The sequence below is a fragment of the Colobus angolensis genome, unplaced genomic scaffold (genome assembly GCF_000951035.1).
Source record: "Colobus angolensis palliatus isolate OR3802 unplaced genomic scaffold, Cang.pa_1.0 Scaffold112, whole genome shotgun sequence".
NCBI classification, from domain to species: Eukaryota; Metazoa; Chordata; class Mammalia; order Primates; family Cercopithecidae; genus Colobus; species Colobus angolensis.
Window position 1 is genome coordinate 158,346 of NW_012112253.1, and position 18,009 is coordinate 176,354.

The 18,009-nt window shown below is 46.1% G+C and overlaps 1 protein-coding gene across 1 annotated transcript in view; it reads right to left on the reverse strand.

Moving 5' to 3' along the window:
• The window catches only part of ADAMTS17 (ADAM metallopeptidase with thrombospondin type 1 motif, 17), a gene marked incomplete at its 5' end in the record, with an annotated part of 344,816 nt that overhangs the window by 72,005 nt on the left and 254,802 nt on the right, over positions 1-18,009 (reverse strand). Inside the window, 3 exons of the mRNA XM_011958096.1 lie at positions 7,179-7,314; positions 9,853-10,012; positions 13,072-13,229. Coding sequence (XP_011813486.1) covers positions 7,179-7,314; positions 9,853-10,012; positions 13,072-13,229 — 454 coding nt within the window. The remainder of the gene's footprint in view (positions 1-7,178; positions 7,315-9,852; positions 10,013-13,071; positions 13,230-18,009) is intronic.

Below are 18,009 nucleotides of genomic sequence, written 5' to 3' on the forward strand. Positions count from 1 at the left end.
GAAAAGTCAGGAAGAGAGAAGCATCTCTTTTGATGGGTTGCAGAGCCTACATGCAAAGCATTTCCCAACAGGAGAAATCCTGTCACCTGTAAACCTGACACCAGGGCGTTCTCTCATTCTCTGTAATGATCAAACGAAGGGATGGTCAAATGACCCAAAAAAATAAAAAAACTTCTGAAAATGCTTTCTTGTCCTTCATCTTGAATGTTTCTTAATTTAGATCAATAAGGTAAGGCTTCAAAACTTACCACTTAATTTAAAGACAGGTGACATCCTGAAATTTGTGTCAGAAAAAGTTCCAGCATTTTGGCAATGTAAATTTCTCCTCCCCACACACATACCATCAACAAGGCATGTAACACACCACAGATTTAGTCACAATTAGATTTACCTATTTTAATTTAGGAAAAGACAGGAAAGAAAATGTTTATGTTTCAGACTAGCAAGAAATTGATTAAAAAACCGTATCTTTTCAGATTGTGGCTGTAGCTAAAGATCCACATATTCCAGTGACTTCATTCTTAAGTCACAATCTCTCTCTCTCTCATACATGCACGCGTGCACACACACAAAATGTGCTTTAATAAAAAGGAAGGGATTCTATTCCATTTTAACCCCAAATAAGGCCAGCCTGATTAAGATAATTGAGGAAGGAGAACAAATTTAAAAACCAAAGACACTTCCTTGAAAATGACTATTCAATTCAATTGCCAGTAAGATGTTGAATGTTCTTTTCTGAATCACTCTAATTCAATGTACAGTACAGCATGTACTGCCTGGGAAGAAGTTCAAATCATAAATACTATAGGGAAATATCTAATAACTTGGAATGGCCTTTTTCAAGTGGTGAATAAGCTCTTAAAGACTGCAAAAATGTTAAATCTGGTAAAGCACAAGGTCTGTGTGCCGGGACAAGTCCACTTCATTGCCAGCTCCTGCCTCCTTGCTCCAGGACCACCTGAGGCTGGGTCTCAAGGGTCTCGGCACACAGTACTGCTCTTTGGATGCTGAACGATGGGGATGACTCTTCCCTGCAGACTGTGGTCAGCAAGGTGAAGGCTGCTGGCCATGGCCATAACAGCTGAGCTGATCTGTGATTTCTGCCACGCCTGCCAATGTCAGGGCCAGGGTTGTCAATGTTTTTGTGTTGGTGTGTGAGATCCTGGGGAGACGCCATCTGCCATGCGTGTCAGACTCCAGATTCCATATGGTTACAGCAGGGTTTGGGAGAAGTATCCACAGAGCTAGGATTAGAATAAAGAGGTGCTAATGGTGTGCAGTTGGGAAGGCAAAGGAAACTGTCAGGAACTCAATGGAAAAAGGGTTGAAGAAAATTAAAGAGAGATCAGGAGAAATAAAGGAAAGTATAAAAGAAAAAGACAAACATCTCTGCCATTTTAAAGGTCAAAGAGTAACAATAACATAGAAAGGCTCTTTCACCTTGCCAGGTTCAACAATGGGTTGCATTCTGGCTTCTTTAATAAAGTTCACACCATGGGATTCTTGGGCTCTTCTTCCAGGTTACAGGCTCTGTCCTCCACTCATGCCACCCCATCTGAAACAGCCATTTGTAATCCAGACCCTCCACATCTCCACCTTACCCTCTTGCCCAAGTGCAGTTTTTACTTGTGTGTCCAATCTCCCTGATTTTCTGGCATTCATTTCCTAAGGTCAGGCTTTCCACTTTTCTTCACTTACTAGCATGAATCCATGTAACCACAGGTTCTTATGAAAGACTCGTGACAACTAGATGGTGCCATGCAATAATTCAAATTTTGTTGTCGAAACATGTGTGTGTGTATAATAGCTGTACAGAAGTCCTCCCTTATCTGTGGCATAGGTAGAAGATTCATTTACTGTAGATCTGAGCAACCTCAACATACATTTTTTCCTTTCCTTATTAAGTTGAAGACTTTTACCTTTCCATTTATAGGATGCATTTTATAGCTTCTCTTTAGCACATCTGAGTTGCCATCATCACCACTCTTGTTCTTTGAGACCATTATGAAGTAAAACACAAGAACTATGACACCCAACAGTCGATCTGCTAACTGAGATGGCTACTGAGTGACAAACAGGCAGGGAGCAGAGACACTGTAGATCCCCTGGACAAGGGGATGATTCACGTCCTGGGCAGGACAGAGCAGTACAGTGTGAGATTTCATTACACTACTCAGAACAGCAAGCAACTTAAAACTGATGAATTATTTCAGAAATTTTCCTTTTAATATGTTTGGGCAATGGTTGACCCTAGGTAACTGAAACCACAGAAAGCAAAACTGCAAATAAGCAGGGACTACTGTACATAATATGTATATATAGATGTATATTGTGCATGTAGACATATTTACGTGTGTGTATGTATATATGTATGTGTATGTATGTATGCATAGATCTATCTTGTTAGGACTTGCAAGAGCTTTAAAATCTATTATCAAATTATACATTTCTTTAGCCAAACAATAAATCCCCTTTGATGAGTCATGGCACTTTTAAGAAAAAGTACAAGGTCAGATGGTTCAGAATAAACAAATCAACAAATTAGCAAACAAAACCAGCCTAGGGCAGGCATCCAGGCACTTCCTGTCTAGGCTCTCTAAGGCAGATTTTAGGTGCTATTTTCTCTTGTTTTTCAATTTCATTTTCTTCTCGGCTCTAAGTAATTCCACTCATTCTTTAAGTCTGATTCACATGATTTTACAGTCAGGAAGGGAGTGGAAGGAGGTGGGAAAAGAGAAGTGGTGGGGAGGCAGAAATCGAATATTTATCAAGTTACACAATAAAAAGAAATTCAGTATTCTAACATGTTCTCCTTTGTATAATAAGAAAATACATTCCCTGAGCTAATACCTGCAGAGCTCTGGCTCATGCTGAGGGTGTGGTCCCAATATCTCAGTGGGCAAAATGAGAGTAAGCAATAATCTGAAACAGAGGCCAGCAAACTCTTATGCATGGGCTAAGTCTGGCCTGTGGGGTTATTTTTGTACAACCCAAGAGTAAAGAACAAATTTTACATGTTTTAAAGGATTATGACTCAAAATACAGAAAAAAATGTGCCAGAGACCACATGTGGCCTGTGAAGGCAAAAATATTTATTCTCTAGACCTATACAGATGAAGTTTGCTGACCCCTGTTCTACGGAGATACTAAGAATGTGCTTCTGAAATTGCTTTTAGTCTGAAGTGTGTTTGGCCTGAACTTGGCTAAAACACGGCAAGACTCTAGGACTGTGGTCCATCAAGCCAGAATGACTCTGAACTTTCTGTAGCAATACACACACCTGATGTTATCTATCATAGGCTTAGCACAGCTCTGTGGCACTCATTTATAGAGTTTACACTCATGTTTGTTTATGTCACTTTGTTTTATAGGTGTTTTCCTACATGATTTTCTGTTTTCAGTTTTGCAGTGCAGCAAGGTTCTCTCTTAGAAGATACATGGGATGCAAAATCATGAACTTGCTATACTGGCCCACTTGTTGTAATGACCAGAGGGCTTTGTTATGGCACCTTGAATTAATCTGGAATCTAGTTGAAACATGAAGATGTGATCTGATTACTTCTTATCTGTCTTTCACTAAACCTGGGAAATTTTTGATCACTGTTCCTTAAATGATTATTTTTCTGCTCCATCTTCTCTCTCCTCTCCTTCTGTGACTCCAATTACCCTTATGATAAAACGCTTGATACTGCCCCACAGGTAACTGAGTCTTGTTCACTGTCAACAATTTTTTCCTTCCCGTTTTCTAGACTGAATAATGTCCAAACTTCTATCTTCAACTTCACTAATCTTTCATCACCTTATTCTATTGTTAGATCCATGGAGTGAACTTTTAAAATTTCAGATATTGTATTTTTTAGTCATAAAATTGTGTTTTGTAGAGTATCTCTTTTTTTCTTGAGATTCCCTAAATGTTCTGTGATCATGAGCACAGCTTTCCTTACATTTTTGAGCATAGTTACAATAGCTGCTTTAACATTCTTTTCTTCTAATTCCAACATATGTGTCATCTTGCAGTCAGTCTCCATTAATGGCCTTCTCTTTTGAGTATGGATCTGTTTCCCTGTATGACTAGTAATTTTGGATTGTACCCAGAACACTGTGAATGACACACTAATGAACAGAAGTACCGTTCAACAGAAATAAGGTGACAACTAGATATATAATTTGGATTTTTTTTTTTTTTGAAACGGAGTCTGGCTCTGTCACCTAGGCTGAAGTGCAGAGGCGTGATCTCAGCTCACTGCAACCTCCATATCCCAGGTTTAAGCAATTCTCCTGCCTCAGCCTCTTGAGTAGCTGGTACTACAGGTGTGTGCCACCATGTCTGGCTAATTTTTGTATTTTTAGTAGAGATGGGGTTTCATCATGTTGGCCAAGGCTGGTCTCGAACTCCTGACCTCAGGTGATCTACCTGCCTTGGCCTCCCAGAGTGTTGGGATTACAGCAGTGAGCCACCATGTCCAGCCTGTTAATTTGGATTTTTTAGAAGCCACATTAAAATAGTAAAAAAAAATCTCGATTTTAATTTTAGTAATTTTGTTTATCCCAATGTATCCAAAATATCATCATTTGGGATAATTATAATCAAAGTAACCACACTGAAAATTAAGATATTTTATAATCTTAAATTATTTTATAAAATTAAGTTATTAAGACTTATAATCTCTGTTCATACTAAATATTTGAAACCTCGTGTATATATTATATTTATATTTATAGCAGATTTCAATTTGGAGTGGCTAGTGACTACCACATTGAACAATGCAGTTCTAGAGTATCATTTTAGAAGAATATTGAATTTTTGTTTTAGCAGGCAGCTAATTTGCTGGAATAAAACTCCAGGCATTGTCTCTCTTGTGGTGGGCAGCAGCTACAGTCTCAATTCAGGTCTTCTAGCCTTAGCTGTGCTATGTGGGGTCTGGCGGGGCTGTCTTATTCTTAGATTTGGCCTTAGTCTCTAAGAATTCCCAGAGATTCTTGAGATATATGCAGAATTTGGGAGTCCCCTTCTGCGGCTCCCTCTTTTCTGGAGTTTTTCCTTCTCAATTTCTAGCTGCTACGGGTTTCCCTGAATATTCTCCTTTGATGGCTTCATCAGTAAAAGATGGCAGGTATTTATCAGAGTTTTAGTTAGTCTCAATGGAACTAGGACCTTCATTTGGTTGAAGAGCTGTCAACATGGGTAATTCAATTCCATGCCATTCTATCCCTCCATTTCTTTATTTCTCTTCAGTTTCTAACTGCTTTCTAGCTTTATTTAATTAATTAATTAATTTTTGAGATGGAGTCTCGCTGTGTTGCCCAGGCTGGAGTGCAGTGGCATGATCTCGGCTCACTGCAACTTCTGCCTCCCAGGTTCAAGCAATTCTCCTGCCTCAGCCTCCTGAGTAGCTGAGATTACAGGCATCTGCCACCACACCTGGCTAATTTTTACATTTTTAGTAGAGACAGGGTTTCACCATGTTGGCCAGGCTGATCTTGAACTCCTGACCTCAAGTGATCTGCCCGCCTTGGCCTCCCAAAGTGCTGGGATTACAGGCGTGAGCCCCCTCACCCAGGCTGCTTTCCAGCTTTTAAACAATTGCTTTTTATACTGTTTCCAGAGTTCATAATTGTAATCTGCAGGAGGGTTGGTCTAATATAAGCTACTCTATCACTACAGGAAGCAGAACCCTTGATTTTTAAACCTTATCCCTGGAGTCCCACAGAGGAGCCAGGACCTACTATGAGAGGTGGAAAAGGCAGAGCAGACTGGCCCACTCTGCCACATCACGTGTGTGTCTCAATTCAGTGGCAGCAGCTTTCATTTCATCTGTTTCATTTTATTGGTTTTTGTGCATAATTTTAAAAAGACTTGGGTATAAAATAGTTTGAAAACGAACTGATTTTAAAATATGCTTCTCGAATGGAGCCCTAAGACCTTTTTGCACAATCATGCCATTGAACTCATGCTGACCTCTCCTCCTCCATCGTCTCTTACCCTATTTTCCAATCACTTCACCAGGGCCAGGCCATCTTTAGTTTCCAGAGAAGAGGCTTTAGCCTGTTAGACTGCTGAGTCTTTATAGTGGCAAGTCCTTCTTTCTGTGGCCCATAAATGTGACTTGTTGAGGGACTGATCAATAGGTTTGTGGTACGGCTGCTCATACCGAGGGTGCTCAAGCAGATTTCCTGCAGTGAGCTCTTCCTCCAGGCCTTCAGCCTTAAGGGTGGAATTTCATTCTTAATTTGGCAAGGAACACAGAAAATCATCGCAGCAAGCCTCATCTTCTTTTTTTCCTTCCTGTCTCCTCTCTTTCCCACTCAAACACATTTTAAGAGTTTGACAAAACAAAGGGGGTTGGTGCAGAAGCCAAATATGTTGTGAAACTCTTGTACTAGGCGAGCGGCACAAATTGAGTTAAGAAACCTAAAAAATGGAAATACTAAACACTGTTAATGGTAAAGAAACCTAAAAAATGGAAATACTAAACATGCCTTAAATGATACACAGAACCGCAAAGCAAAAACCATTCACCTCAATTCAGAACAGAACGGAAGGTCAAAGGGTGACATGATACAATGTAATGGATTTGCCAAAGTCACGCTAAAATGACTCGAAAAGAGGAGGCTTAGCTGATGAACACATTCCACACAATTCATCTCCTGACAACCCAAGAGAGTTCACATGGGTAACACGGCCATGAAAGCTGGGGCTGGGACAGAAGTTCTGATTGATCCCAAAGAACAAACACCAAGATCCACACTCATTGGCATGAATTTCAGCCACTGAAACAGGTCACCCACAACATTAGCCTGTGTGAACCCTTTCTCCTGGACACTCAGACGCCAACATTTGTTTCCTTCTCCACCAAGGCAAAGTAATTTGGGGAAGCCAGTGGGTACTGGTTAAAAGTGTGTGGTGATAGCTTTCTTTTTTTTTTCTTCTTTGCCATGAGATGTTACTAATGGTCTCCTACAGAATGCCTTCCAGTGAAGACTGTATTTCCATCAGAGTTCTGGCTCAGAAGCTAGAAATTTGGTATTTGAGCAAGCAGAAATCACTCATCAACAATAACGGAACACAGCATAGAGCAGTACCGTGGCATTAACTGCCTATCGCTCCCCACCATTGATGGTGCTGCTGCCCCAGATTCTGGTGGGCCCAAGCTACAGAACAGAACCCAGCTCCTTACCGTGACTGGCAGGGGTGCAAGTTGCACCTTCGGACCTGGGGCTCTGGGCGGCTTGCTTGAGGGCAGTCACTGTCGTTCACCAGAGTTGTGGTCTTGTTGACAATCCGTGTGCACGAGACAATGGTTCTGCGCTCCCCTGGAAACCAAACCACAGGGAGCTGAGAGACTGTGGCTGCATCCACCTGGAAAGGCTGGGCTTGCATGCCCATGAAGGAATGTTTGGGTACTGCTGATGGTCACTTTGTCATTTAGAGTGACTGTTGTAAATGTTGTGTGGGTTTGTAGAGAAGAACTGTAATTGCAGGGAGGAGGGTGCAAGACACAGAAGGCAGAGTGGGGCCCTGGAAGATTCTAGAACAGGATGAGAAAGCAGCAACACCTCAGATCAGCGGTGTCCTTGGACAGCTTGGGATTCGTTGATTTGGGCCTTTAATTTCCAAAGATTGCTCATTATTTTATCTTCTAGTTTGATGTTTAAAGTCTATGGAGATCCGATCTCAATTAAATACCTGCACATCAGCCCTCAGTAGAGAGTCTGGCTACCTATTACAGAACTCCTGTTTGCTGGGGAGAAGTGGGGGACAAGGAGTCTGGTCTGGAAGACATGCAGACCTGCATCCTCTAGACAGGCATTCCAGAGCCATTCTGAATTTGTCTAGCCAGCCAGCGGGTACTTATGGCTGAGCCCCCACCTGCTCTTGAGAAGCTTTGCTAATCCATTATCCCAGTTGGATGTAGCCCTTCTTTTGGGTGTTCCCAGAGCACCCTAAACACTGCATGGCAGGCAGGCCTTTGTCAGGCAGGCTGAGTGATTGGGAGTTACGAGGGTGGCCCTTGGAGTTAGGCGGTCTGGGTTCAAGTCTTGGCTCTATCACAAATAGCATCACAGTGACCATAGTGTCGACAGGTGGCCACCATGTTTCTGCATCTCGGTTTTCTCAAGCAGGCTGGTTTGCTTAATTTCCCTGTGCCTGAGGGTGCCTCAGTGATGATTAAAATAAACGAATATATATGGTGTCCATAGAATGGAACCTGGCAGGTGGCTAACACTTCATGTTAGCTCTACCGCTGTCATTATTATTATTATTATTTGGGAAGAGTGACAATAAAAGATTAATAGGGAGTCGAGCACAACTATTTGGATCCTAGGCTCCCTGCTGGTCTGTGTCCTGGGCAATTTGTCATGTAGGGATGACTCGAAATCATGGAGCACCGCCAGTTCCTGCTGCCCCACATGGCAGCCTTTTGTGAGTACAGAAAGCACAGAACTGATTTCAGCTTTGGGGGCAGGTCTGATCACTGTGTTAGGAAGCTGGAAGTCATCAGTGTCATAAAAGGATTGCCATCAAGCCAACAGCAACAGAACAGCCTGCCCCTGACCCCAGGAGAGCCTGTTTACCGTTCCATGTGGGCTATGCTTAGTTTGCGACAAGTTGCCCAGGAGGAAAATCTGGCTGGAATCAGAGGTAGATGTGTTGGCTGGATTTGGAGGTTGAAATGCCATCGGCACAAGGGGCAGCTAAGGGCTGAGGGGGAGAAGGCCCCCCGGGGAGAGGTGCAGAGTGGAGGATTCAGGGCTGATGGTGGTATCCAGAGGCTATGCCAACTGCTGCAGGGCTGCTGCAGGAAGAGGCTAAGCACAGACAGTGAGGGTGGTTGGCCAAGATGCCCAGGAAGAAATTCCTGTGTGTCTATAACTCCTACCCATGAAAAATGGTAAATAGTAAGCAATGCTTTACATATTGGACATCCAATAAAACTTATCCAAGCAGTTAATAGATGCTCAGGACTAGGGATGGTGGGGGCAATGCCCGGGCTTCCACTCCGTCATCCAACTCTCTGGGCTGGCCTACCAGAGTCCAGGTCAATCTTCTGTCCCAACTCTGTGCTCACTAAAATCCACCCACCCTGTGTTCCATCTCCCATGACCCTGCGATGTTCCCTGCTAGGGTGACAGACAGCATTGTACTAAGAAACTACTGGCTCAGAGTTCAGAATGACTTCCTACTGCTCCCTCTCAATGACACAACCACAAACACAATGCCTTTTGGTCACATTGATTCTTGCTGTATGACAGGCTCTTTGGTTCACCCTGCAGACCCTGCAGTGGGCATGAGAGACAACTATCCTATTTTAGAGGTGAGGGAACTCAGGGTAGAAAGAGGAAGTCATTTGCTGAGGTCAAGCAGGAAGTTGTGCAGTCAGGACTCATGCTAGGAATGTTTCACCCGACTTGCAGGACTTTTTCTTTCCATTGTGTCCTGGAGTGAGGTGACTGTGGCCAAGAGGGAAGGGAATCTGGGAGTGGGCAGAGACATGCTTTGGTGCCCCTCCAGCAAGCGGCAACAGTTGAAGGTCTATTCTGTTTATTCCCAGGGTCCACCTGTCACACCCAAGACGTAGTCATACATCAGCCAAACCCCACTTCACCCACAGGTCAGAGCTGGGGGACCCTGAGCCCCGGGCAAAGCAGCGGTATGGGCATGATCCTAGTGTGGGAGTTGGGAAGACTCTGCCCAAGTATTCTGCAGAGAGATTTTCAGTGGGGTATGATTAAATTCCCATGGAACTACAGGTTACAGATTTCCCACACTCTGTGTGCTGGCCACAGATGCCTTTCTCCTTCCTTCAGCAAAACCCCACACCCAATAGGCCATGGCCCACGGCCACTCACCTCCTCCACACTGCACACTGCACCCTTCCCAGCTGCTATGGGTCCAGATGAACAAAGAGTCCTGCGGTTTTTCTGGTTCACTTTGATTTTCCGCAGTGTGGTTTACAGGAACAGTGTATTCATAATGAATTCCATAATCTTGGTCGTGAAATAACAACACCTGGATCAGCCGCAAAACAAAAGGCCATTTTGAAAAGGAGCGAAGGCCCACGGGATTGCCAAATCTGCACACACAGGCACACCGTGGCTGTTTCTCTATGAGGGGTAACCAGCTCTTTTCTGGGGCTGAAAACAGGTTTGACTGAGGGTGCTCCTTTATCTCAGCCCTGGATTACTCAGGGACTCAACTTGGGAGCAGGGCAAATGCAAACCATCATCAGGAAGTTCTATTATTTCCTACCCAAGAGAGATACCAGCTTAGACTAGGAGCTTTAGGATAAGCGACTCTGAAACCTCTCCCTGTGCTTTTCATGGAGAGCTGCTCCACACCGAGAACAGTCCTGCATATTCACCCAAAAAGCTGCCCTTGCACACAGGAAAGACATGGATAAGGCATCAGAGCAAGTGCATCAGAGAAAGGCATCAGAGCAAGTGCGGTGACTACTTCTTTGGAAATGAACATCATCCTTCACTCCCCATCATCAATCACTGCCATGTCAGTTCGTCCAGAGAGTCAGGGGTAAGGCAAGCTCAAGGGCAAAATGCAGCTCACTGCCAGAGGACTTTGGGGGGCATCAGTTTGAGAGTTCAAGGATGCAAGAGGCCTCCGCTGCCATGGGAGCCAGGATGATGACTGTACCCAAGGGTGGCAGGAGCCAGGCTCAAGGCTTCAAGCCACGAGTGCGGTGGAGGTAGAGGGAGGGATCTATCATGTTTTGTGGGAAACTACCATACAGCTTGGAGACCTTGGATCTGAAATCCCAGTCAGCAAGAATATACAGAACAGATGGGTTTGGAACGGCATGTGACAAGTCTTGTAAAGCCAGCAGGTGCATGATCAGTTTTATTTATCTAGACACAATGGTGCCAAACAAGCCCTCTTGTAGAAGTTTAACATGGCTTGTCTGTGGATAATGAGTCTTCAAGCTAAGCCGGGAAGCATTGAGTGCCCCTGGGTCTAAGTAACTAGCACGTTCACTTCCAGCCTGAGATGTCCGAGAGAATGGGCCAGCAGGCCCTAAGGGGAGGGTGTGCATGGTCCACCTGACTTGACTTGGGGCAGACCAGGTCAAAGTGTACTGGACAATGGGAGCCATTTCCCTCCAGCCATCTCTCAGTCTCCAAAGCTGAGTTGTGGGGTTGGGCTGCAGTGCTAAGAGCAAACCTAACTGCATCAACATCCACCGCTTCACCAGAGAGACCTGCCGTAACACATTTGGAAAAATGCCTCCAGTTAGGAAAACAAGCCCACCAAAAACCAAACTAGTCTTAGAAAGAGATCTTTATCAGCTCAGTATGAGAATAAGACTGGTGAATTGAGAATTCATATGAAACAAATTTCATGCAATTTTGTAGCCACATAGTGTGTGTGTGTGTGTGTGTGTGTGTGTGTGTGTGTGTGTGTATAATTGGTTTCAAATGCAGGTCCCCACGATTCTCTGGGTGCTACAGATTCTGCAAACAATGTGTACACCCCAGTTTGGAGACAATGGCTTTCTATATAGAGGCAAAGGGGCACTTCTCATTTTCAGTTTTAAAATCTTCAAGTGACAGTCACATTTTGAAAGAAAAGCCATCAATATTAAGCGAGGGCTGAAACTTCAGTTACGGTAGTAGCTGCTTTCTCCGAGTTTAGTTCATCCTGGTCTGAATGAATCCAGGCTGCATACCTTGCTTTAACGGGCTAACAACTTGCTCAGTTTACAAAGGCTTTTGGTGAAAAGGGAAATACACTCACATTGGTGTTTGCTAGAGAAAGCAAATTCTCATGCTAACAGTTGAGGTTTCAGTACAGGTTTTATGTTTTGCCTCCTCTCTTAGTCCCTCTGAATAACTGCTTTTAACTCAGAATAGGAGGATTTGTTCCGACTGTGACTAGGAAACAATCTTATCCCAGAGAAATGACTTAGGTACACATTATTAGGTCCCAGAAACCTACTTGCAGGAACGTATTTGCAGTGGATTTAGCAGGCTGAGTGGTGCACTGGCCGATTTCTACATGGTTGAGACTGCACATGAAAACTGCCTTGCCTTTGTCTACGCAGAAATTGTAATGGGGTTAACACCACTATGGGGTAATGCCCACCCTGGGTGCCAGTGCTCCCTGACAGAGCAAGCCTCCTTGGGAGATTCCCTGGGTAATGGCTAGAAAATCTTTTGGGTGTCAATTAATCTGGAACACTTACAGGCTGCCAGAGATCACAAATTAATGGGGAAGAACTTCCACGGAGAGACTCTGGCAGGCACTGAGGACAAAGTGTGCTTTGATTACAGGGGCACAAGCTGCCACAAATCCTGTTTTTTGGAAGGAGACACAGAATCAATAATGATGAGCTATCAGAAGTTAGCCATGAGAACTCCTGGATCTTGAGAAGGAAGCAGGGCGTTCCATTCCCTGGAGATCTCTGACATGTTTAAAAGGATGCATCACTGATGTTTCAGTGGCTTGCATGGAGGCCTCCCTGAGACAACAGGTAAGACAATGGCGCCCTGGCCTGGCCCAATAGCGCACAGGTTTCTGGAGATCATCTGGGGAGTAGGATACCTGCATCATCTGATCCCCCTTCTGGATTCCCAAATGCCTGTTGCAAGCTGGGTCTGTGAAATCTGAGGGATGCTAGTTCGGACCTGGAGTCCAAGTTCATTTGCAAAAGGTAATGATATACACTCTGCAAGGGCAGATCTATGCATCCCACCACCTGGTGTGAAAACAGACTTTGAGTGGGGCTGTCTGCTTAAAGAGGTCAAGTCTCCCTGGCTGCCATCCACGTGGCTAAGCACTTCCTTCTTTGAGGCACCTCCTTTTGAAAAAGATAGGAGCTCTGCCAGGGAAGAGCCAGGGGAAGCAATGACAGAATTCTGAAGCAGGCGGTGCAAGGGACTGGCAAAGAAAAGACCCAGAGAAGGGAGAGGACTGAGCAGCAGGGGACCTCGTAAACCCCTGGAAGCCAGGTGCATTTCCTGCCCCCAAGGTACCAGGAAGAAGTAAACTGGAAAGTAAGCTGGTAGACCTCTCGGAGCCATGCCCCCTAAGACAAGTGTGGAAGCCCAGCAAGTTACCATCAAGTGCAGCGGTAGTTTGGTTGGTCCCTTGGCAGAAATCTTCTCCCACAGACCCCTTCTCACATAGCGAACAGTTGTGCCTGCAATCTGGAACTCTCCGGGGAGCTCTATCTTCCAGTCACTGTTGATGGATCCCTTACCGGAGTCTTTGAGAGCTAGAAAGCAAATTGAAGACCAAAGAATCAAGGTGCTGGGGGTTGGGGGACCCAGCCTGTCTTTAAAAGGAATCTGCGGCCCCTGAGTGGGGCAGATGTCTCCCCTTCCACAGGGGGACGGAGGGAGGCCTGAAGCAAAAGAAGGGGAGTGCTCTGTGTACTGAGAACAAAAGCCTGGATTTCAGGGAGCACAGAGCTGCAGACCCCCAGGACCCCCAGGGAGAGCTGTGGGATTGATGCACCTTCCAGCCTGGGCTTCTGTCTCGAAACCAACTCAGATAACTGGGGTTAAGGGTGGAGGGGCAGGGAATGGAGATGACCACGGCCTGATCTCATTTCACTAAACTTACCCGGGTTTTCTGCCCGATGAATTCATTCCATTTTCATGTGTCCTAGGCTACAAACCAGGTTTTGCTGTTTTAGTAAAACAAATCAGTTCCCTTTCCTATTACCTACCTGGGGCTCTAGAAGGAGCACAGCCCACCTCCAGCACCTCTTAAGGATCTGATATCCCCATATTACTAAAGTGGATGTCCCTTCAATCAACAACCATGACTCTATTAAGCATGAATGTTTGGAAACCCTAGCCGCCCACAGATGTGGTGGTCACACTCGGCAGCTGTGGATGAGCAGTGGCTGGGGGCTGAGCGTGGCAGGGGAGGGGCACTCTCATGCCCTAGCTCTGTGGGTTTCAGGTTCTCACGTTTGCTGGCCCACATCTCTACCAGGGACAGCCTGTGTCAGGAGAGGCTGAGAATCAACATGCTGCTGACTGGCCGTAAGCAGAAACTTGGTTTTCCACACAAGCCATGTATTTACTCTTTCCCGAGGCGCTCACCAGGACTTTTCTTGTGTCTTCCCACCTAGGGGTGAAGACCATGTAGTTCTCATGAGGACAGCACTCTGCAGTGCCATTCTATTTTGTTGTTGCTGTTGTTATTTAGGAAAAAAAAAATCCCAAGAAACTAAAACCTATTCTGGCATTTTAGGAGAAGATGGCAGATGACAAGAGGGGATAGGAAGTCTATGTCATTTCCAAAAATGGGAACTCCAGGGCACCCTCGGTCCTAGGCCCACACTCCCTACACACGCAGCTGGAGCCCCACAGACACCCCAAATTGATCTACATAGATCTCCTTGGGACCCTACTCAGTCTATAATCAATGAAATCAGATTCTGCCACGCTGACTATTCTCTGCTTACTGAGGCCAGAAATAAAATGCCCACATTTAATACTGATTTTGGAAAATGAGAGTTGAAACCCAAAAGGGGTTTTGGTTACTGCTGAATTCATCAGCCTCAGGCTGCGGCAGGCCACAAGCAGCAGAGGGACGCGGGGTAGCCACTGGCCTCAACTCCCGTCTCCAGGACATTATGGTCCCAGTGCTCGCTCCCGGCAAACACAGAGGAGACGCATGCTCAGGGCTTCTTGTGTTAGAGGGACTGCCAAGACAAACTGGTTCCTCGCTTCTAGGAACTTTCCAGCAGAGTGGCTTCCAGTGGGGTCTCGTATCCAGGGTGGCTAGGAGAGGCTGAGGATTACAGGACTCCAGGGACAGCTCAGGAAAGAGAAAGTCCTACCACTTGGAGCCGAATCTGTTTCCCTTCAAGAAATCCGACCCACAACTGAAATGTCCTGGCTATGAAAAGGAGGTGAGAATGTTGGGACGCCCATAGTTTCCTCTCCTTTTTCTCTTCTTCTGCCACCATCTGCAAACTGCCATTTAAGGAGCATATTCTCCAGGTTGGCTCTTTCATATACTCTGACCCATTTACTCTTCTCAACAACTCTCTGAATTACTGTTGTCACTTCATGGGTGAGGCAATGGGGCCACAGAGAAGTACCTTGCCCAAACTCACAAAGCTATTCAGTCGTAGAGTGGAGACCTGAATCCAGTAGTCCAACCCTACTGCACTTATCAGTCTGACAACTTTCAATTCCCAATTCTTTAGGTTATAGCACCAGTATAGACTTTTATGACTAATGCTGAAATATGCAAAGGTAAGGCCTGTTTTCAAAAAGGACAAATTCCAGGCTCTAACTGTTACAGGGTTTCATATTCTATATACCCTTACAAAAATGACTAATTTCACGGATTTCCAATGTTTCCAGTGAGCTAATAATGCAAATATATACTTGGTTAGATTAATTATTAGTGAATGTAGGCAAAGGGTGCATGGACATTCATCGTTCTTTCAAGCTCTCTGCAGGTTTAGAAAATTGTCCCTTGCATATGCATGGTTAAATTTGGTCTATTTGTCACCTTACATGCATGGTATCTATTTGGTCTTAGGATCCAGTGTGGGCTGGTGGGAAGGAGCAGATAGAAAAAACCAAGGGGCTAGAGTCCTTTAAGACAGCAGTCCCCAGGACTGATTTTGGGGACTAGGGACTGGTTTTGTGGAAGACAATTTTTCAACAGACCAGGGGGCTGGGGGAAGTGGGGTGGCGGGGGATGGTTTTGAGATGAAACTTTCCACCTCAGATCATTAGCCATTAGATTCTCGTAAGGCATGCACAGCCTAGATCCCTTGCACATGCCATTCACAATAGGGCTTGCACTCCTATGAGAATCTAATACCCCGCTTCTGATCTGACAGGAGGCGCAGCTCAGGCGGTCTCGCAGGCCACTCACCTCCTGCTGTGCAGTCTGGCTCCTAACAGACCATGGACTACTGCTGGTCCACAACCCAGGGGCTGGAGACTTCTGCTTGAGGAAACACCTCAGAAACTATAAGTTACGGGAACAGCAGGTGTACCCCTCTTCCCCGCCAGTCCCTCACCCTATTTTGAGGGCCTCCTCACCGGGGTCTAAAGACAGACACAGCTCTTACCCCCAGGGAGCTCACAGTTTGGAAGGGAGACAGAGAAAAGATGAACATAACACAATTTCACAAGCTTTATGGTAAGGTGCCTCCGGGGTCTAGGAATGTTGTGGGACGAGGCAGATGGGGAAGGCTTCCTAGGACAAGCCCACTTTCAGCTGAGTAAGACAGGGAGGGAGACAACGTCGCCTGCAGTGTGTGGCTCAGCAGTGTGTGGCTGCCTGCGGTGTGTGAAGCAGGACGGTCATTCCTGACCCTGAGAGGCCAGGACTGCTAAGATCAGTTCTGGGCAGGGTGATGGAGGGAGGAAGGCACAGTGCCCCGTACGGAGAAGCAAGTGGAAGGCGAAGTTTTTTCCACTTTTCAGAGGTTTGGCTGGGAAAAGGAGGTGAGAGATGAAGAGTGGTCTCAGAGGGTGGGAAGGAGGAAGGGGGCTCACTGTGAGAATAAAGGACACCCAAGCATGCTGAGGTGGCCTATACAGAGGAGTCAGAGATGAGCAAATGATTTCTTTGAAGCTGTGTGCTGTCCACAGTCACACCAGGACCTGCTCCGTAGAACCCATTTCTCTCACAAAGACCAGAGGGAAGCCAGGCAGCTGCTCTCCTCCTTGCTGGGCCACCGGCACGGACTGGCTGACTCCCATATCCACGCCCCACCAGTGACAGACTCCAACATTGGCTGCCCTGGGCTGGGGCCCCAGGCTCATCCCTGGTTCATGGCTTCTGTGAACACCCACTGTGCCCATCACACGGCATCTGTTTCTCCCTCTAAGCAATGGTACCCAAGATTTCTCCTGCGAACATGTTTTTCCTCCTGTCCCGTGGGGCTGGACCCCACAGTTCCAGGCACAGGCCCATCACCCAACCCCAAACAGGAGGACTTTTGTTCACCTTAGGAAAAGGCAGCTTTCTTCCCACAGGGTTTCCCAGAGACTGGACATGAGTCTGGATCTACCAGCCCACAGGAAGATGTCCACAAAGAGGACAGGCAGGAGTGCCAGTGCGGAGACAGACCGTTTTTCCTGTGACATCGTTTTAAGCCCCTGGATCCAGCAGTGCCTGAAGCTGGTGCTCAGCAACTGAGAGCTGGGTTTGGCTTTCACACATGCTTTCTGGAGGTTGGGTTAAAAAATGCTAATCACAATGAGGGCAGAGCAGGTGAGGAAAGAAAATTACTATTATGGCTTCCTATAAATAGGCCCCAGATGTTTACCACCAAGCTGAGTATCCAGGGCCTCTGCCCATATCCCAGCACTAACACCTCTATCTTGGCCCTAACCCTCTTATCCCGGCTCTAACCCTCCTATCATGGCTTTAACCCTCCTATCCCGGATCTAACACCCCTATCCTGGCTCTAACCCTCCTATCCCGGCTCTAACCCTCCTATCCCGGCTCTAACAGCCCTATCCCGGCTCTAACACCCCCATTCCGGCTCTAACACCCCTATCCCGGCTCTAACACTCCTATCCCGGCTCTAACACCCCCATTCCGGCTCTAACACCCCTATCCTGGCTCTAACACTCCTATCCCGGCTCTATAGAGGTAACTCTTTCTCCACTGGCCTTGTTTATGTATTTCTCAGGGCCTTTTTAAAAGATGTTTTAAAGTGACTCTGAATTACAACCTGCAAACTACCCCACTTCCATGCCAAAAGTAAAACATCTGAGAGGTCAAGATTGAAAAGGCCCAAAAAAGGGCAGGAGGGCACACCTGGAGACGGTTATAAGACCATCCTCAGAAATGCTGCACAGAGGTGGAGGCTGGCCCAGGGAAGCCTTGCTTCTGCCATTGGAGGCCTGACAGTGGGTGGCAGCAGCAGCAGCGACTACAGCATGAGGTGGAGGCAGAGCCAGTTGGGCCTTGGAGCCTGCCATCCTCTGATCACCGAAGTGGGGTCTTTCCTGTCTGTAGTGGAATGGGTGGGAGAGGTGTCAGGAAGAGGGCTACTGGAG